The sequence below is a fragment of the Anabrus simplex genome, chromosome 9, assembly GCF_040414725.1.
Source record: "Anabrus simplex isolate iqAnaSimp1 chromosome 9, ASM4041472v1, whole genome shotgun sequence".
Classification (NCBI taxonomy): Eukaryota; Metazoa; Arthropoda; class Insecta; order Orthoptera; family Tettigoniidae; genus Anabrus; species Anabrus simplex.
The window spans coordinates 82166661-82188835 of NC_090273.1; the positions used below are offsets into that span (position 1 = coordinate 82166661).

The 22175-nt window shown below is 41.8% G+C and overlaps 1 protein-coding gene across 3 annotated transcripts in view; it reads right to left on the reverse strand.

The window, feature by feature from the left end:
• Positions 1–1226: 1226 nt before the first annotated feature.
• Positions 1227–22175, reverse strand: part of LOC136881113 (uncharacterized) — a 242057-nt gene continuing 221108 nt past the window's right edge. For 2 of the 3 annotated variants that reach the window (XM_068229202.1, XM_067153754.2), the window contains exon 2: positions 1228–5417. In XM_068229202.1, the coding sequence (XP_068085303.1) occupies positions 4161–5396 (1236 nt within the window). In that variant the 5' untranslated portion in view covers positions 5397–5417 and the 3' untranslated portion in view covers positions 1228–4160. Of the gene's footprint in view, positions 5418–22175 lie in introns of all 3 variants that reach the window. The other variant, XM_067153753.2, reaches the window with a different exon arrangement.

Here is a 22175-nt window from a genome sequence, read left to right on the forward strand (position 1 = left end):
ACAGTGTATCCTCCTCTTGAGGCAATGCAGGCGTGTATTCGCGCATGCAAACGATCTTAAAGGTGCCCATTGGCATACTGCGATAGACTATCCCAAGTATCTTGCACCTTTTTATGTAATTCGACAATGGTTCTTGCATGCTCTGGAGAACGCGCAAGTTCCCGCTTCATCATATTACATACGTGTTCAATTGGCGGGAGATCCGGTGATTTTACTGGCCAGGGCAGTTGTTGTACACCACATAGAGCATGTTGCGTCGCGGCAGGTGTATGTGGATGTGCATTGTCCTGCTGGAAGCACATCAGCTTCCTGCCGAAGAAATGGCAGTAGCACGGGGACAACAAACCTGTGCAATGTTGCGGGCACTGGTCACGTTACGTTGCAGAAACACCAACTGTGACCGCGAGTTGTAACTGATTAAGCCTGGGGTTTGACCTGGGTGTTGTGGGCGAATGCACTCTAGAATAGGCCGTACACGTGTACGTCCATCACTTGCATACAGACAGAACCTACTCTCGTCATTGAAGACAGCAGAGCGCCATTCCCCTCTTCAGTCGACTCTTTCACGACACCAGAACAGCCGAGTTTGGTGGTGTTGTTGTGTCAGTGGTAGCTTGGCCAAAGCCACACGTGAACGTAACCCTGCTGCAAGCAGACGGTTCCCAATTGCTCTTGGTGACACGGCAGGCGCAACATGTGACCGCCCATCGCTGCTCACACAAGGCGACGATCTTGACGTGCGTTTGTACTACGCGGAAGTACGGAGCCTGCTCTATGGGTGTGGGAATGTTCCACAGACCACTGCTGAAAACAGTGACGCACTAGCGATACATTGTACCCAACATGTGCAGCAATCCATCGATACGCCATCTAGCTTCCCGCAAGCCCACAGTGCGACCCCATTGAAATGGCTGCAGTTGTTCAACAGGAGCACATTCTCATCGGCGGGGCATGGTTGTACCCTAGAATGAAAGTTGCAAACACTGTTCAACTCTAACCTCAGCAAAGTTACTGCCTGCAGAGTCAGAACAGAGTGCGCACGGACCATCTCATCGCCGATGTCCGTAACAAATGAATCACTAACACAACAACCTCTCAGTGTGCCACTGAACACAGTCCTTGAGGATGGTGCATTTTTTCGGTGGTGTCTTTTAAGAGAAATCAGAATGCTGGGATTTTATTCTGGGAAGGGGATCTTTAACAGGTTGGTGAGTCTGATGACACAGATCTCTCACATTCCAGAATTATTTATTGGTAGGCTATATCAGGATTCGATCCTGAATGTGATCAACTCAACCGACAACGCTACACACTAGGTCTTGATAAGGATTAATGGTGTTCCTCTTCCAAATGGGTATTTTTCATTTCGGCGTTAATAATTTTTAATTTTGTACATGATTGCTAATACTGTATTGAAGTAATTGAACAACTCCAAGTGGTTGTGTGTGTGTGGCTTTAATTAAACATTAACCAACAAAATACAATATTTTGTTCAAAAAGTCATGATTTTCTCATATATCACATTCAGAATATATACAAAACAAATTATAAACAAACAAAAAATGTGTTGTAAGAAACAAGTACCTATTAAAATATAATAACCAATATGGAACATATATATTTTGTCGTTAATACTGTATATTAAAAGCAAATAAGATGAAATCCATAAAATTTCTTGTACACCGACAGTCGTTAAATATATAAATAATTTCAAGGGTTTTTAACGATTTGCACTATGCAGAATTAATTTCACACGATGTTCTTTTCATATTGCTGATGATAGAAAGGAAGATAAAATATGAGAAAATAAACTAGTATATGGCTGGGAGTAAAACGGGTCTCTGAAACTCTAAGATCCCAGACTCAGTATGAAGCTGAAAGAAAAACTGCATACCGCCTCAGGCAGGCCTCTCCTCATGTATGAGCCGGAAGACAAAGGCCTGACAAAATCCTAGGAGAGGAAAACCCAGGTGGTTGAATATATTGTTATGTCCTCAAACGACGTCAGCCCTGTCGCAGACCCCCTCGATATCATTTGGAATGGATTAGTGAGTCAAGCCGGGGATCTCCTAGCCACAATGAAGGGCATGGCCGGCCTCTCCTTCTATTGTGCTTTCGTCTGGTTTCCCCGGGGCCCTTTCTAGCCGCGCCGCGAAGATTCCAGTACTTCAACGCCCGAGATATAAATACAAGGCCGTCAAAAATGAGTTGTTGTCGTTGTTGTATCAAGTGAGTAGTTGAACTGGGACGGCAGTAGCAGAGTGTTGGGTATCGTCAGTGCCCCATTGGAGTGAGAGTATCGTCGTATACCGACGTGGAGTCTGTTAGTTGGAGTAGTGTTAATCGTTGTTGTTGTTGTGAGTAGTATTGTAGTGCTCGTTAGCACTTTTCAGTTGTTGTTGTCGTTATGTGACCGCTGTTTAATTGTCAGTGTTAAGTAGTTCACTATGTGGCCACGTGAATTGTCTGTTTTGACTATGTGAGTGGTGGACTTACTCTGGAGTCGAGCCAAGGAAAAGCCGTCGTGTGTTGTGGTGGTCAGAAGCCCCGTGTTCGTATCCGTCTGCATGCAGCTGCTCTGCGGGGAGACTGGACTTGCCAGACAAAGTGGAAGTAAGGCGAACTGTCGATCAAGATCTACGGAAGGTCGCCCATTCCATGTACACACTGCCCAGCTGGAGTTCTGCTGTGAGATATGATGATGTTTGTTGTTTAAAGGAGCCTAACAGCTAGGTCATCAGCCCTGCTGTGAGAGATTTATAAATAGACTGTTATCAGTGGAATGTGATCATTTACGGTTGAATATAACTGTGTATGTGTATTATTAATATTCTCTTCGTAACAATATCATTATAAGAAGCATTTACAGGAAGAAAAAAGAAATGGGAACGCGACTCCATATTGAGAGAACCGTTAGCGATGAGATAACAAATCTAGGCTTAGATGGGTAGGTCACTTAGTGAGAATGTCGCGATCAATATGGCTCACTGAAGCAAAATGAAGAGGTCCAGGGAGACCCGTGGTAAGATGGAAGAATGCTCTTTGGTGATGGGTGAAGGCCGTTGGAGTCCTGAAAGGCCAATTAGACCCGGCAAAGAACAGAAGGGAATGGAAAAGAACTATTAAGAATCGCGGCACTACAGCATTTGGGATAAGGGCTTAATGATGATAATCGTATTATTAAATGCAGGCAAAACTTAATCTATAAACACTTTTGTGGTAAATAATGATATAAACCTGCTCTTAAAAGGTTTAAAGACAATAAACATATTTTAGCATTAAAATATGTTTTCTATATTTTTTCCGTTTTTTAATATTTTGGCAAAATTCTTGTCGTATTGTGTCTGGTTTTACTTTCTACATACAAATATCAAACGCTGCCAACTATCAGGACGTATGTCCCATGATAATTAATGAAATTCCCTTTTGATATTATTCATAGTTCTGGAAACACGTTAGAATATCTGTGTTAAGCACGGCCAAATGTTCTCTATCCTCAAGTATCCAAATAACTTCTACTGCAGGGGAGGAAACACTGATTGGATTCAGACTATCGTGTTGTTTTTAAGCTGTAATTCAACATTTTACCACTTATAACTGCCACTTCTCGTTTGGCTCCTCCAAGGAGTTAAGAGTAATACAAGATGTTACTCAACCTCTGAGTTCAATAACGAACTTCCCTGCATGGCACCATCCAAAAATAGCAATAAGAAGCACTAATGGGCACCATGGACGTAGCACTAATGTTTATAATTTTTTCTTGACCACCAAGGACAGAATTATGCCTGATAATCTGTAGCCTTGTATTGTCTCTATAATCTGTTCATCATAAGGTGATGAATGGAATTGATACACAAGACTTCATGTGATGCATGCCTTGTCACTAGTGAGTGCGTCGAAGACTTAATTGAGACAGTCGCTTAATGTCACCCTGACTCTGAATCTGCCTTCCTATTCCTCTGATAATACTCTCCCTTTCCCGCCATCATACAATCCGCCAAATCATGTCCGTTCCTCTTTGCTAATCGAAATCCTGTTTCTGATAAGTCTTTTATGATTAAAACACTAGCATCGGACACACAGTCCATGTAATCTCTCTTATTAGATCCCATAATTATAGAGAAACGTAACTGACTTTCAGGGCAGAGTACATTTGCAATCTAGAATATTCCATGTTGGTCAAAAATCGGAAGCAGCCTTTGAATTTCTCTTTTGTAAATTTCACTCTCAAACATCTTACGATTATTTGAGCTAGGGTTTTCACCGCTTTCCAGACTTGATTCTAAGTCAAATCCTTGATCAGGATCGGATAGAATATTAGGAAGGCATGAACAAGCAGCAAAAAATGCGTAAAACATCCGTTTGTTAAGATCTGTTCGCAACTGATCGAATGTTAGTGCTTTCCTGGCGGTCCCCAACAAATCGAGTGTATCACTCAGATGCTTGTGGTATTCCAGCAATAACGTGTCATAATGGCAAGCGCGAACTTCTGGTTCAGGACTAGAATACATGAAATAATGCAAGTCTATTGCAGGAGATGTGAAATGAGGCATCTGAAAGTCAATAAAGCGTAGATCTTCTATTTCACCCCCTGTGGAATATCGGAACATGATGTTATTTACCCACAAATCTCCATGGTTGAGAACATTGAAGGATTCATCTTTGGTGGTAGATTCTCTGATCTTCTTCCAAGAATTATCTGCAACCTTAATTAATTTCTCAGTGTACTCTTCTTTGTAACCAGGCCATTTCTCGACTTCCGACGCTAAAGAACGGATGGTGGACATAAGATATGAGCCCATATAATCACGCGTCTCGTCACAAAACACATTTTGCCTGTAAAGGTTTAACAAATCCGGTTTGTGTTCATTTATTGCAACAGACAAAGCATGGAATACGCCTAAATATTTCATAACCATCATACAGTGCGCGAGATCAAGTCCATTCCTCTTTGCTAATCGAAAGCCTGTTTCTGATAAGTCTTCCATGATTAAAACACTAGCATCGGACACACAGTCGATGTAATCTGGTGTCATCCTTAATTTAGGAGCAATATTTTTTAGAAGACCATACATTTCTGGTAAAGTTTTACTCAACATCTCTCGTTCTTTGGTGTAAAACTTCCCTGTGTTGATGAAATCTTCTCGATAACCACCTCTTGGCTTGCACTTGAGTATTAAGGAGACAGTCTTCTCCCCGTCCTGAGTTCCTCTCACTTGTATGGAAACTCGCAGCAGATCACCGAGGTAGTTGTCTCCCTTTCTTGAGGCTGGAGCGACTTGATAATGAACCACCTGTAGAGTAGGATCATGTTGCTTCAGCCTCAGCAACGCCTCCAGATAGGTGGAGCTGAGCCAGCTTACAGGCTCCACGTTGTCCTTGGATGAGGAAATCATAAGCGGAGATTTCCGACAGTACTGTAACAGAGATAACAAGTTAGGATATTAATCTCTTTCCTTATCACAATTATCAGTACAAAGATATGAGATACAAGAACTGTCAACAAACTAAGGCTGGTTATGTCAAGCTCAAGTGCCTCCAGAATGCATACAGTGCAAGCTTCGAAGTTCAGGGCAGGTGACGAAACAGCAGCAGGTCCCGAGAGCAGAGACAAATCATAGAGCAGTGCAGTGGGTTGGTGACCGTACGTCCGAAAGTAAAATTTAACTCTCTTCCAAATGTTTTATTCAGTAAGTGCAATCATGGGATAACGACGTCAGGGACGAAGGCCAGTATTTGAAATATTTGAACATATGCTGGTGCTGTATTTAAATCGTCGCCTACGCTATAATACAAGGCCTGGAAATAGAGCCCGTAAAACGCTATAGAAGTGGTCACACTGCAGTTCATTGGCGGACCGCTAGGATCGCTACCTTGCCCCCTGTTGACCAGGTTCGCGCCTTTAAACGTGTGTATTGAGTTGGTTGTGAATGTGTGTATTCTTGTGATAATAAGCACTCGCAGGTTCAATCATGGTTTATTGCTGTGTTCCTTATTGTCATTCACGACAAATTAAAGGTAGTGGAATTTCATTTCACAAGTTTCCCGTGAATAGTGCTTTAAAAGAACGGGATCTCTCTGGGTTCCTACAGAAAAATCGAGGGTGTGCAGTAAACACTTCAGAGAAGAAGACTTTAGTATAAGTACATCTAAAAAGACGCTCCTGGCTAATAAAGTCCCTTCACCGGGCGAGTTGGCCGTGCGCGTAGAGGCGCGCGGCTGTGAGCTTGCATCCGGGAGATAGTAGGTTCGAATCTCACTATCGGCAGCCCTGAAGATGGTTTTCCGTGGTTTCCCATTTTCACACCAGGCAAATGCTGGGGCTGTACCTTAATTAAGGCCACGGCCGCTTCCTTCCAACTCCTAGGCCTTTCCTATCCCATCGTCGCCATAAGACCTATCTGTGTCGGTGCGACGTAAAGCCCCTAGCAAAAAAAAAAGTCCCTTCAGTTTTTACAGAGTTCCCCAAACACAAACAAGTCACTTTAAAATGTAGGAAAGCTCCTAAGAAAAGACAGCTTGAAAAAACGGACAGTGAAAATGAGTATATAAGAAATAAGAGAAAATGTGTGGAACAATCGGATTCTCCTGTGCCTGATAATACTGGAGAATCTGACCTGATAAATGTAGGCACCACAACAGTAGGTACACAGTTATCTCCCGTCCTAAAATCAACAGTACCAAAATACATTACCAGGAAATTAAGGAAGGAGATCAGAAGAAATAGAAAGCACGTGACAATTATTAAGAAGTTGCGCGTAAAAATTCGTGACTTGGAAGCAGAACTTAGTAAAGTAAAGAAGGATCCCGGAAATCTTGCAAGTCGAGTTTCTAAAATTCAGAAGGAAGCTGAGGGAGGTAATATGAAAGCAAACTTTTTGTTAGAACAACTTCAGAGCTTTGGAAAAAAGAAATGTAAATACCAGGAGACTACAGTTAAAATTTGTGTGCTATTATCTTCAAGGTCGCCAACTGGTTATCGGCTTCTCAGAACACTCGATATTTTGCATCTTCCTCATCCAAGAACGTTGAAATCTTATGTTGGATACTCAAAAGGGGAAATGGGCATAACTTCGTTAACTAAAGCCCGATTACTGGCAGAAAAACTGTCGTTAGTGAACGATAACGAAAAGGTTGGTTCCCTTATAATAGATGAAATGTCCATAAAGCCGAAAATTATGTATGACAGGAAATTAGATATGTTTATTGGACTGAATGACATTGGCATTGACGCTCTTGGAATCGAAGATAGGTTGGCCAATAAACTACTCGGCATTTTGTTCAAGGGACTCTCTACATATTACAGAATACCGGTGTCTTTCTATTTCACTTCATCCATTACGGGCTCACAACTTGCAAAATTAACCTTGGATGCGTTAAATGCTGTTGAAGAGTGTGGTTTCAGAGTGATCAGAATTGTGACCGACAAGTCTCAGGTAAATGTTTCGATGTTCGAAACATTATGTGGAGGAAGCATTACGCATGAGATACAACATCCAGCTGATAAAACTAGGCCTCTGTTCCTAAGTTTCGATCCCAGTCACGTCATAAAATACGTGCGATCCCAACATTTGTCACGAGACTTTTTTGTAAACAATGCTATCGTGACCGGCGATCATTTGAGAGGTCTTTTCAAACTCCAGAAATCTTCAATTATGAAGCCGGTGAGGAAACTAACCAGAAAAGTAGTTTACCCTACAAATTTGGAGAAAATGAATGTAGCAAGAGCCAAAATTGTATTTTCCCCTGAAACAATCGCTGGTTTGAAGAGTATGGAGGTGGTTTGTCCCGAGAGCATTAAAGACAGGAACAGTTTAAAGGCCGGTCTCCACTGATTAACATTTAACAACAACATGTTAAATGTTAAAAGTGTTAAATGTTAACTGGTGACACCATTAGCATGTTAAATGTTAAATGTCAAAAACTGTTTCATTTAACATTGTGTCCACACTTAATAAACATGTTAAACTTGACATTCTTTGTTTATATACAGGTTGTTCATCATATCAGTTTATGGTAATACATTTGGATGGTGTCTAGTATTTTTAAATAAGGACAATGGACTCAGATGAAGAGGAATTGACCTTTGTTATTGCCACTGTTACTTCTTGTTATGATTTAGAAATGCAGTTTTATTAGGCACATTTTCTCCCCTCACTCTGCTCATTGCTTCAAAAGCAAACCACTTCGAAGTATAAACTTCGTCCGCTCCCGACTACCGAATTTTCTGAACTTTCTGCAATTCTCGACTGTACTGGGAGTGGAGGGACGCTAGTTTTATTTTTTCGATTTACTCGCGGGAACAATTATAGATATTTTCGAGTTCCAGGAAACTGTCGGCTTTCTTCGCTTTATATCTGTATTCCTCTGATGAGACATCCCACAAATAAGGCCTTTCTATTATATCATTAATTAAGTCCAGAGTAATCTCCTTGCTCTACTCCATTTCTGACTATACATTTTAGTATAGTGCAGAGAGAACGACACACGTGCGTGTACTGTATTTGTAGCTTATAACAAAGAGAAGGAGTGTTGCGGAGTGTTGTAATTATAATCCTACTATATGAGGAGCACGTCGTTTGCGTCGTTTAGGTTATGTGTTTGCATGGAAACAACATGGAAGTTGCCGAAGCTGTGCCGACATCGCACGAACAACGAATTGACTTGACATGTTTTCCACTTGGAGCGGAAAACACGCCAACATGTTAAAAGTGTTAACTCAACATTCTGAGTTAACATGCAAAGTCAATTGGAAGACACAATCACAGTATACATGTCAACTGTAACATGTTAAATTTAACATGTTGGTGTTAAATGTTAAACAGTGGAGACCGGCCTTAAAAGAAACAATTTCTTTCATGGAGCATTTTATGAAGTGGCTCGATGCCCATGATGTCTGCAACACCTCGTATGGGACATATTCCAGGAATGAGAACAAACTGGCATTTTTCAGCATTGAAGATGAACGCCTCAGTTGGTTAATAAATTATTTCCTATCATATATCAAGAACATTCAAATGCATCCAGAGAAAGAGAAAAGATTCACGAGGGAAACGTATCAGGCGTTGGTCTTGACTACCCAATCCACTGTGGCCTGCGTAAAATACCTCATACGTATAAATTTTCATTATGTCTTGACGAGGAATCTAACAAGCGATGATATCGAGCTTTTCTTTAGCCACCTACGACGCAAAGCGGGATACAATGACACAATGGACGCAAGGTCATGCCTTAACGCAATCGAAACAACGCTCCATACAGGAATTATTGCGGCATCAAAACATGGCAATGTTGAGCTGAGGGATGAAAATAAGATCCGCAATGTACGAACCAGTTTACTACAACCAAGAATGTGCCAGATGGATGAAAGATATAGAAGGAATGAAAGTCGCGATGATGTGCAAATTCCGCAGCTTCCTGAACACGTAATGTCTATCATTGCAAAACGCTTGCAAGGTAAATTACATCAGATCTGTGTGAACAACACTTTTTTATTTAAGTGTTCGCTTGTACATAAATATGATTAATTTGTTTCAGATTCAACAGCTACAATACCTGGTATTTCTCTAGCTATGGTAGCAGGATACTTAGTGCGTGTGGCAGAAGAACAAACAGACTGTGAAGGCTGTTTAGAACATATCACTTCTCCAGCTAGTGAAAGTCCAACATTGTGTCTTATTCGCATTCAAGATCTAGGAGCCCTCAAGTACCCGAAATCATCGTTTGTGGCTCTTCTGCAGCGCATGACGGAATTTGTTACCTCTGCTGTGCAGTATTTACCCCGACGACAGTTACTAAAAATGTGTACGTTTTTTCGGAAAACCAGGTTCATCAGTGAAATTAAGTGTAGAGAGTGTAAAGACGACAAACTACCTCTTTTTCTATTCCAAAAATTTCTGAGACCTCTATTGGACAACATTGCTTCGAGCCACTCAAGTAGAAGTGAGAAAGTTTTGAAACTGGATAAGAAGCCCCTGAGTAGGACAGTTTTAAAACTGTAGACACCTACAACATTCAGCTCTCTTTATTTAGGATATAATTTACTTATAGACATACACGGCCATGCGAACACAAGGGGGCAACAGCGCGATCCTAGTGGCTGAACGGTGAACTAAGGTGGCACCCGTTTTCATTAGTACATTTCAAGGCCTTGTATTATAGCGTAGGCAACGATTTAAATAATAATAATAATAATAATAATAATAATAATAATAATAATAATAATAATAATAATAATAATAATAATAATAATAATAATTGTACCGGGCGGTACACCTCTACACCGTTTATTTAAAAGTTGCGCCAGTTGAAACTCCTCTTCTGGAGGAAGGTTGAACTTTATCTATTCTATTAATTCTCTACTTTCTCAGAAGATGTCACCACGTGGAAAATTTTGAGTTTTTGAACTGTGTCACTTTTGATGTGTTTTTGTTTCGCTTGAAGTAAGAAGTGTGAACTTTCTCTTCTAGAGGACACTACTAAAGATCAACAATAGTGCGACCTAGTGCGGAGTCAAAGAACTATTTTGTTGGAGAAATTTTTATTTCAAAAGTTTGTTTCTTGTTAAATTTCTTTCTGTTATTGTTTAAGTTGGCTGTATACCCCTCTTGTTCCCCTTGTTTTGGATCTAGCCAACCCCGAATTTCCTTAATTAATTTTCCACCAATAATGTGTTTCTTCTTCATCTGGGTAGGGGTTTCTTTTCCCGAACCAATAAAGATTTTGTGGGAGGGTGTTTTCTTTCCCCTAACGCCTAGAAACTTCCGCGAGAGTATATAAACTGCTGATTTTGGGGTCTCCGGGCCACTTCTGTTCCATCTTTCAGTGTATTAAGTACATAGCAGGAGGCGGGAAGCGCCTCTTTCTTCTTCAGCCGTTCAACACCAGGTAATGGCCTATTAATAACTTCTTTTCTTGCTAGGTCGGCAGTTTAACACTCGCGGCGGGTTCGAAGCATTTCCATCATGTAACCTTTTCCTAAAATGTAATTACTCTTTTCATCTTTTCTTGTAAAGCTACATATTGGGATAGAGAGTGCTAACCCTCTCGAGCTCCCACTCACATTTGTTTTGAGGTGAACTTATTTTCTCAAACTATTCTTCGTTTATGTAATGTAAAGTGTTCTTCTCTAAGTCACCTCTGTAGTATGGGATTAGCCCTTGCGTTAGTGGCCCAGAGCCAGATTAGGTTTTAAAAACAAAGTGTATTAGGAGTGCAAGTTCGCCTCCTCTCAAATTGTTATTTTAGAGGTCATGTAATCAACCTTCTTTTCATGTAATAGACCTCCGTAGTTTGGGTATTTTACCCCTGTAAATATGTCCTTAGAGGACAGCTTGAAGGTAGAGTTTGGTGTGGCCTTGTGATAGGCTTACAATTTTGAGAGCGGATCGCTCTTTGAAATTTGTTTCTGTATGCCTCGTGCAGGCTTTATGTGTAATGCTTGGAGCCAGTGCTCCTGGGCAGGAATGGGGTTTTCTGCCCCTTGGCTAAAATTTTCTTTGGGAGTAAGGCGGGGCTGATTGCCCAAGAGTTATGAAGTAAGGGCACTGAGCCCGAACCCAGTAATATTGTACCTACATTTTTGCTACTCTGTACCTGTTATGATTGTTATCTCTTGTCTTTGAAAAGAAAATATAACCTAGTTAAATTTTAAATTAATTTTACATTGCACGTTAATTTCGTAGCTTGAAACCCATTCACACCCGCACCTTCTTTCACCTCTACCTACCACGGATATCTCCGTAACAAGTGGTAGCAGAGCGTGGTTGAATGGGTCTCAATTTAGCCCCTTTTGACGGCTAAACATTGCTTTGATTCGAACTCTAACAATTTTCTCAGTTGCTGGAATTTTTTTGAGTTTTTCAAAATTGTTCTGTCATCATGCCCGGCCCTCGCGATGTTCTCCTCCTTAACTACTTGCGCAAAGAGGAGTTGATATATGAGTTAACTATCAGAAACGTTCAATCTGGAGGCACGGTTGCAATAGACACTAACAAGCTTAGAGAGTCCCTTGATTTGCCCATTTCCATCCCCAATTTGGGAGAGAAAGAAATTGATGACTCTCTTTCCACGATTGTCGAGAATATTACTGGGCTAGCATCGGTAGTCAGCTTTTTTGATGAAAACGATCCATCTCCTAATCAAATTAAGCGTGTGCAAGGCAGGCTGTATCACTTTGCAAATAGAGTTAATGATCTGTTGTCTCTAAAGGTGAATGACGTTCAGAGGAAGCAAGCTAATACGCTCCTTGAAACTATTTCTGAATTGTCTAATAAGGTCACTCAATTGCTAACCGGCGAAGCTCCTCCCAAAACTGATCAACCCGCCACGGTGAATGTAGGTAACGAGGAAGAGCCTCCTCAGGGAGAAGTCAATAGGATAACCGTTGCTGCTCAAACTATCTCTGCCCCATCGAACAACGAATCTGAACGCCGTGCGTCATTGAGTAACATCCGCTCTGAATTAACTTCTTTGCCATTGAAACCTTTAACGACTATGTCACCTGGGTTCAGCAGCTTGCCTCATCCATTGGCAATGTTGCTTAGAGGTATCTCTAAGTTTTCCGTCAACACCACCAGTGACGTAATTTCATTTTTAAGATTTCTAGTGGAATTTCAGGATCATGCCCTTGTGTTTTCTCTTTCCCCATGTCAAATTTTGCAAATTATCTATCCTTATGCTATTGGTGTTCTATCTGACAAAATAGTTAGAGCCATCGCTGAGCAATCTTCTATTGAGGATTTCCATGCCCATTTGCTAGCTAACTTCATCCCGGCTAGGGCCAGGTCCTCCCTTATTCAGAAATACTATTATCGGGTACAGCGCTTGGATGAAAACCTGGCAGACTTCATCCAAGATATTAAGTTTTATACTAGGGTGTTTGCTCTTCACTTCCCTGAGGATCAAATTGTACAAGCTATTGTGGAAGGTATTTCACCATCCTATAGGTCATATTTGTGTTTCGCGGCGTGCCCGCAAACGTTCTCGGAACTTGAAGCATTGGCAGTCTCAGCGGAAGGAGTTAGATACGCCGATTCTTTGCGTGTCGCGAAAGAACCCCCGCCTTCCTTTAGTAACACTCGGCCTCCACCTCGCCGACCAGTCAATCCCCGTAAATGTTATGCTTGCGGGTCGCCTGACCATCTGCGGAATAAGTGTCCTCTGATCAAGTCAAGTGGGACAAGGAATGGAGCAGGGTCATCACAAGGCTGTTTTAAGTGTGGGGCCTTCTCACATATCGCCAAGAATTGCCCAAACTCAAATAGCACCCCCTCCTGCTCAACTTCTGGTGCAAATTCCAGCTATGCCAATAATAAAAAGTGACTAGTGGCGTCGGCTGAGCCGACTAATCCATCTTCCCGAGACTCAGCCCCTAGTAAACAGGTTGTAAATGCAGAGAACGACCAGCCTTCAAATTCATCTTTTGAATGCCCTAAAGAGTGTCTTAGGATTGCGGCGGATACCCCCGCACCTGTTCCTTTTCTTAAGATTGAGTTAAATAACGAGCCTATAACAGCTCTCTTAGATTCAGGCAGTGTTTGTTCCATTATTTCGGCTGATTGGTATTCTAAATTGAAATCTGTTTGTAAACTCCCTGACTATGTCTCTTCTCCTGTTCAATACGTTTCGGCTAATTCATCTCCATTAGAAATTCTAGGTTCCTTACTGGTCAAAATTCGTGTTTTTAAGTTTACATGGAAAGTTAAATTGTTTGTGGCCAAGCAATTGTCTTGCCCCATTATATTGGGAGCTGACTTTATTTCTCACACTGGTCTTGTGCTCGATCTCCGGTCTAGGTCGTGCACATTCAAATTTGCTTCTAGTTATAAAATCCCACTATTAAAGTGTAATTCTGTATCATGTTCATCTATTTCGCCTACCCAGGATGAGATGTTGTTAGACCTTAGACATCTACCTGAGGAGCAGGCTGATAGTATTCGCAAACTGTGTCAGTCGTTTCCCGAGGTGTTCTCTGATACTCTTGGTGTTACTGACCTTATTGAATACAAAATTGAGGTTACGGATTCGATTCCTGTCCGTTTTCCACCGTATAGGCTATCTCCACCTAAAATGAAGGTTCTGAAAGAAATCATCGATCAGATGTTGAAGGATGGTATTATTAGGCCCTCTAAGTCAGCGTATTCTTCGCCTATTTTTCTAGTCCCGAAACCCCAAGGAGGCTTCAGGCCTGTCATTGATTACAGGGCTCTCAATCGGAAGGTGGTGTTGCAATCTGTGCCCCTTCCCGACCTTCATTCTTGCTTTTCATGGTTTCGAAAGGCCAAGTTCTTCACTATCTTGGACTTGAATCAGGCCTATAATCAAATTCCCCTTGCCGAGGAGTCTAAACATCTTACAGCGTTTGCCACGGACTGGAATTTATACGAATACAACCGCGTGCCTTTCGGGCTCCCCACGGGGGCAGCTGTGCTCACTAGACTACTAGATAGGGTCTTTTCCGACATCAAATTTGAGTACTTATATCACTACTTGGATGATGTCGTCGTATTTTCCGAGACTTTTGAAGAACATCTAGATCATCTGCGAGAAGTTCTCGATCGCCTTCGTAAGGCTGGGTTAACTGTTAAGTTGTCCAAGGTTGCCTTTGCTAAGCCCTCAATGTCATTCCTGGGGCATATTGTGTCACCCGATGGGGTAGCTGTCGATCATTCTAGAACACAGGCCATCCGTGATTTTAAACCTCCTAAGGACATCAAAGGTATCGCTAGATTCATTGGTATGGTGAATTTCTTCAGGAAGTTTATTCCTAACTTCGCTAATAGAGCGGCGCCCTTAAACCTTCTTCGTAGGAAAGGCATCAAATTCGAGTGGGGACCTTCTCAACAAGCCGCTTTCGAAGATCTTAAATTAGCTCTCTGTAATGCCCCTGTACTTGCTATGCCTGATTTCTCGAAGAAATTCATCGTCCAAACGGACGCGTCGTCGTCAGCTGTAGCTGCAGTCCTTCTTCAAGAGACTGAACTAGGGAGGCGTCCCATCGCCTATGCATCTAGGACTCTATCGGCTCAAGAAGCCAAGTATTCCATCTATGAGCTCGAAGGGTTGGCAGTCTTATTCGCCTTAGAAAAGTTCCGTCTCTATCTGGAACATGTCAAATTCGACCTGGAGACAGATAATCAAGCCTTAAGCTGGGTCTTAGGTAGGCCGCGTCGTACTGGTCGTATAGCCCGTTGGGCCATCCGTATTTCTGCCTTCCAATTTGATGTACGACATATCAGAGGTACCGAAAATGTTGTTGCTGATGGACTCAGCCGTATGTTTCATAACGACGTCGAAACCCACGAACCGGTCGACAGTTCATCACCTTCCGAGTCCATACTATCCGAGGTTAATGCCATCCTAACAGATGCTCCCATGCTTTTTAGGGATATTGAGAAATACCAACGTGAAGATCCGACGCTGGCTCCTATAATGGAAACCCTTTCTTCTGGGGAACATGCTGTCCCTTATGTTCTGAGGAATGGTGTTCTATGTTGCCCTTCGAGGCATGATAAGTTGATGAAAGTTGTTGTTCCAGCGGTTCTTGTACCTATGATCTTCAAGTATTATCATGAGACCCCATTAGGAGGGCATCTGGGTATCTTTAAAACTCGTGAAAAGATTCGTGAAATGTTCATCTGGAAAGGTATGGACGGTGAAATCCGTGAACTTGTAAAAGCTTGTAAATCTTGTTTGCTCAGTAAACCAACCATGTCCACCAAGGTAGGCCTCTTGTCTTCGCATCAAGCATCGCGCCCCATGGAACGCCTGTATATTGATTATGTAGGACCCTTCCCCCAGTCAAAGGGGAATGCCAACAAATTCATCTTTGTATGTGTAGATGGTTTTACAAGATTTTCGTGGTTATTCCCGACTAAGCTGGCTACCGCTCAGTCTACAATTACTTGCTTAAATTCTATTTTTGCTTCTTTTGGTCCGTGTCAATATATTGTATCTGATAATGCTAAGGCTTTTACATCTAATTTATTTCGTAAATTCTGTTTTGACTTGTCCATCTCTCATGTAACTACATCTGCTTATTATCCTCAACCATCTCTGGCTGAACGGGTTAACCGTAATCTCAGGTCCGCACTCATTGCCTATCATCATGAAGATCCTTCCAGGTGGGACACGTCCCTGCATTGGATAGCTTTTGCTTTGAATTCGGCGGTTCATGAATCTCACAAGTTTACTCCAGCTTCCTTGATGTTCAAGTTTGTTCCCAACTCGCCGCTCTCTAACCTCTGGTCTTTGAATGACATTCTACCCGAGACAATAGATCCGGATAACATTAAAGATCTTTGGAAGAAGGCTAAAGCCAATCTTAAAGTGTCTCATGAAAAGGTTAGGAAAGGTATGATCGTGGACGGAGACCCACCACTTTGAAGGTAGGTGACCAGGTTATGGTCAAAAATTTTGTTCCCGCGGGCAAGCTTGCCCCCAGATTTCATGGACCTTGTATCATTCTCGATTTTCTTACGCCGGTTACCTTATTGCTAAGTAATCCAGCCACCGAGAGGATATTTAGAGTTCACCTGTCCCAGGTGAAACCGGTGTAATTTCTGTGTTAACTTGCTTCATATTATTTTGAAAGGATATGAAGGTTATATTTTTTTTGAGTTTCACTTTTAAGGCATTCTGCCCCTTCTGTAATATTTTGGTTTTAGATGTAAGCCTTGTGTAAAACCTGCCCCGAAACGTTAAACTGCCATCCTGTTCTTGCCACGGCCATTACCACGCTCCCGTCTCCTGCTCCACCTTACACTGTGGCTTCATAATAGTAAATGCCATGGATATCTACACGCCGCTGGCCCCTCAACCTCTCCACAAGCCTGTACCCTCAAAGAAGATGATAGTCCAACACAATTCTGCCGCCTAGCTTTAATGTTTCAGCGCCCCCGCAGCCGCGCAGCGCCGTGCAGCGACTGGGGAGGGGGATGGGCCCCCTCCTCTCCAGCGAGGACGACATGTGCACGGCGAGCCGGAGCTCTCCTCCCGGCCAAGGCTGATGTGCGGCGCACGACCTACTACATGCCCGCAGCCTGTATCTGTTCACCGCGGGCGCGGCGTACTTCAACACCTCTGCTCCCCTCATAGTGCGGGCGAGCGGTATCTCAGGGTACTTGAGGGGTCCGAGCGGCCTCCGTTGGACGCAAGCTGCAACGGCCGGTCTGGCCATCCGACTCAATCTACATCAACTACATGGACAGTCACCATAAGCAATAATTACACTTGGGAATTCAACAACAATATTTGGTGGACATTGCAAAACTTTTCTTCACTTTTAAGCATTAAAGGTTTATCTTCAGAAATTCAACTACTACAACAGAAAAACTTTACTGCACCTGCAACAACAAAATTTTGAAATTGCAACCAACCAAATTACTAAAATCTTATAAATGCTTCCGCAATTAATCTTAATATCAACATCAAAACTTGGACCTTATTTTGGAAACAAAGCTTATGTTCTTCTGTGTTACCCCTTGGAGGAACTTTTGGGGGGGGAGGTCTGTACCGGGCGGTACACCTCTACACCGTTTATTTAAAAGTTGCGCCAGTTGAAACTCCTCTTCTGGAGGAAGGTTGAACTTTATCTATTCTATTAATTCTCTACTTTCTCAGAAGATGTCACCACGTGGAAAATTTTGAGTTTTTGAACTGTGTCACTTTTGATGTGTTTTTGTTTCGCTTGAAGTAAGAAGTGTGAACTTTCTCTTCTAGAGGACACTACTAAAGATCAACAATAGTGCGACCTAGTGCGGAGTCAAAGAACTATTTTGTTGGAGAAATTTTTATTTCAAAAGTTTGTTTCTTGTTAAATTTCTTTCTGTTATTGTTTAAGTTGGCTGTATACCCCTCTTGTTCCCCTTGTTTTGGATCTAGCCAACCCCGAATTTCCTTAATTAATTTTCCACCAATAATGTGTTTCTTCTTCATCTGGGTAGGGGTTTCTTTTCCCGAACCAATAAAGATTTTGTGGGAGGGTGTTTTCTTTCCCCTAACGCCTAGAAACTTCCGCGAGAGTATATAAACTGCTGATTTTGGGGTCTCCGGGCCACTTCTGTTCCATCTTTCAGTGTATTAAGTACATAGCAGGAGGCGGGAAGCGCCTCTTTCTTCTTCAGCCGTTCAACACCAGGTAATGGCCTATTAATAACTTCTTTTCTTGCTAGGTCGGCAGTTTAATACTCGCGGCGGGTTCGAAGCATTTCCATCATGTAACCTTTTCCTAAAATGTAATTACTCTTTTCATCTTTTCTTGTAAAGCTACATATTGGGATAGAGAGTGCTAACCCTCTCGAGCTCCCACTCACATTTGTTTTGAGGTGAACTTATTTTCTCAAACTATTCTTCGTTTATGTAATGTAAAGTGTTCTTCTCTAAGTCACCTCTGTAGTATGGGATTAGCCCTTGCGTTAGTGGCCCAGAGCCAGATTAGGTTTTTAAAACAAAGTGTATTAGGAGTGCAAGTTCGCCTCCTCTCAAATTGTTATTTTAGAGGTCATGTAATCAACCTTCTTTTCATGTAATAGACCTCCGTAGTTTGGGTATTTTACCCCTGTAAATATGTCCTTAGAGGACAGCTTGAAGGTAGAGTTTGGTGTGGCCTTGTGATAGGCTTACAATTTTGAGAGCGGATCGCTCTTTGAAATTTGTTTCTGTATGCCTCGTGCAGGCTTTATGTGTAATGTTTGGAGCCAGTGCTCCTGGGCAGGAATGGGGTTTTCTGCCCCTTGGCTAAAATTTTCTTTGGGAGTAAGGCGGGGCTGATTGCCCAAGAGTTATGAAGTAAGGGCACTGAGCCCGAACCCAGTAATATTGTACCTACATTTTTGCTACTCTGTACCTGTTATGATTGTTATCTCTTGTCTTTGAAAAGAAAATATAACCTAGTTAAATTTTAAATTAATTTTACATTGCACGTTAATTTCGTAGCTTGAAACCCATTCACACCCGCACCTTCTTTCACCTCTACCTACCACGGATATCTCCGTAACAATAATAATAATAATAATGTTATGGGAGAATGAGAGAAAGAACTTAAAAATGTGAGTTTTGGAAGCCAATTCGACTGGGCTTTTCCAAGGATATCCTCTACATACAATACTTGGCTTTTGCAGAAGATCTGGCGATAGCAGTGGCGGCTGGTGGTTTAAAAGTTCAGTGGTGCACAATTTTTACCATTGATATAATATGATTACAGGCTAATTTTCAAATCCAGGTACATCAACAATACTTTTTATTATTAAAAATAAAACAAGCATTTTACATTTCTATTTTCAGGAATATTACTACAACCCAGTAACATTTTTTCATTTAAGAACTATTTTATCATACTGAAATGAAACACTTTGACGTAGCCTAATTCCGGTACTGTATCTAGTTTCGAAATTAAACGTCGCGTGGGCCTACCCATTCGTTTCACCTCGGAGTTTCCTTCGGCAGTCCGTTGCGGAAACGGCCCAGACATTAAAGAGTGCACCGAATTCATGATCTGGCAAACTACCACTAACTGTAAAAACGCACAATAAAAAACACACACACACTGACACGAATGTTTACACAGTTAAATCAATAAGCTACTTAGCTTGTACGCACATAACGAAGTTCACGACTATATTGAAAGATATGGCGGATTACATTTTCAAATTTAAAGCCATTAATTATATATCCAGGCACGGCCGACTGGATACCTCGCTGCGCTCCTTATACCGGCCTTGACAATCGCTTGTGAAGCCCAGCATAAAGCTGTAATTGGAAAGTTTCACCATAATGCCGCTGGAGCGCTGGCCTACTACCCACTGACAGGAAGCTGTATACTGCAAATTGCTGCATTTCCAGTTTTATTTTTTTGTTTTTCTGTCGTAAATGTTGGCAATGTGTTCGCAATGAGGTACTTGTTGGCTTGATAATGAGATCTGATAGTTATGCGCTAGTGAGTTTATTTTTTTATTGTGTAGTGTGGTGATTATATTTTTTAAATTGTGTTTACAAATCTTGGAATTTAAGACATTCTTGTGCACCTTTTCGTACTTCGAGCAGAAATTTTATGGAAACAAGAACAAAGTGATTTCTCGCTGTAACTTCGTACTGAACAAGGATTTTAATTTATGTGCTAATTCGTTTTTAATGGTGTGTTGATTTGCTTTTCTTTAACTGTCTTAGGAAATATTCGAATACATATTGCTGTGTGCCTTTTTTTTGTATTCCGAACAGGAAAAAGAAGCAAAGGGACACTATCATTTCACGAATTCTCTGTAGACCACGACAAAGCTACCGAGTGGCTAAAAAGCAGGTAACACTCTCGTCTTAGTTTTCCGTTTCTATGTCGGGTATTTACCTTCGCATTTTCTTTCTTTTTTCTTACTCTGTTTACCCCTCCAGCGTTGGCTTTTCTCTCGGACTCTGTGAGGGATCCTACCTCTACCACCTCAAGGGTAGTATCCTGGAGCGCGAGACTGCGGGTCGGGGGATACAACTGGGAAGGATGACCAGTACCTCGCCCAGGCGGCCGCAACTTCTATGCTGAACAGGGGCCTTGTGTTGGGGATGGGAAGATTTGAAGGCATAGCCAAGGAAGAGGGAAGGAAGCAGCCTTGGCCTTAAGATAGTTACCATCCCGGCATTTGCTTGGAGGAGAAGTGGGAAACTATGGAAAACCACTTCGAGGATGTCTGAGGTGGGAATCGATACCACCCTCTACACAGTTGACCTCCCAAGGCTGAGTGGACCCCGTTCCAGCCTTCGTACCACTTTTGAAATTTCGTGGCAGGGCCAGGAATCGAACCCGGGTCTCCGTGAGTGGCCGCTAATCACGCTAATCAGGTATTTTTACCCATGAATTTTCTTGCATAGAATAATCCTTTAGGCGGTGTCGCATTTGCCATATGACAGCAACACAACACATTTTTGTTCAAGATAATCTGAACTTTAACATTTAAACATTGACAAGTAAGAATCACTACTGCTAGGACGGTAAGGCCAACGTATGAAGTGCTGTTACTTGAGCAATGGGGCCTATGACCTAGATGTTAGGTCCCTTTAGACAACAAGCATCATCATCATCATCGACCAGAGAACAGTTTACAATTTATTTACTCAAAATACTTTTCTCTCGCTGAATTTTTATTTAAAATTCTTCTTCTTCTTTCGCTATTTGTTTTACGTCGCACCGACACAGATAGGTCTTATGACGCCGGTGGAATAGGAAAGAGCTAGCAGTGGGAAGGAATCGGCCGTGGCCTTAATTGAGGTACAGCCTGATGTGAAAATGGGTAACCACGGAAAACCATCTCCAGAGCTGCCGACAGTGGGGTTCGAACCCACTCTCTCCCGGATGCAAACTCACAGCTGCACGCCGCGCGGCCAACTTTTTCCACCCTACTGCATTTCAAGTAAAATTTATTTTCTGAATTTAGCATGGACAGCTTGTCCGGTATTTAATATGAATGAAATGTAATCTGAAACTATATATATTGAAATTATCATTTAAACATGCTTGAGTCAAAATATTTATGTTCTGCATACAACGAATATGGAAAAAGTAAGACTCTTATGTTTTGTCCAGCCCCTTTCCTGAGAGCAGCGCTTGAAGAATTTTAAAACTCTAATTGAACAGTGACTCTTAATCTCAATATTAACATCAGAAGACAAAAGCATTGTGGTAAGTTCTGCTATGTATGTAAATGCCATGATAATAAAAACGATTACTATTATTCCTCACAATTAAGGAACGTCAGTTGGACTACTCCATCCTCCGCAGTTTCATTTCATGACGTTGTTTTGGCACATATCAATGAAAGTAGCCTTTAGGATTAATAATTTTAACAATATTAGTCAATGTAACATACTATTTTATTCCCTAAATTAAGATACATCGGCAATCAGAGTCAATATCAGAACGTCAGCTGGACTAAGTCATCTCCACGCAGTTTCATTTCACGACATAATTTTGGCAAATATCAACGAAAGTAACCTTTAGGATTAATCATTTTAACAGTATTAACCCATGTAACATTCTCCATAGCTCTAAATTACGATAAATCGGCAACCAAAGTCAATATATTTTCCATAAAGAAGTATGCATTTCTACCGCAAATAGGTCGGCCGCCAGCGCCACGTGTCGAGCTGTGTAACTACTCCGATTACAGCGCGTGGACGCGATTGTCAAGGCC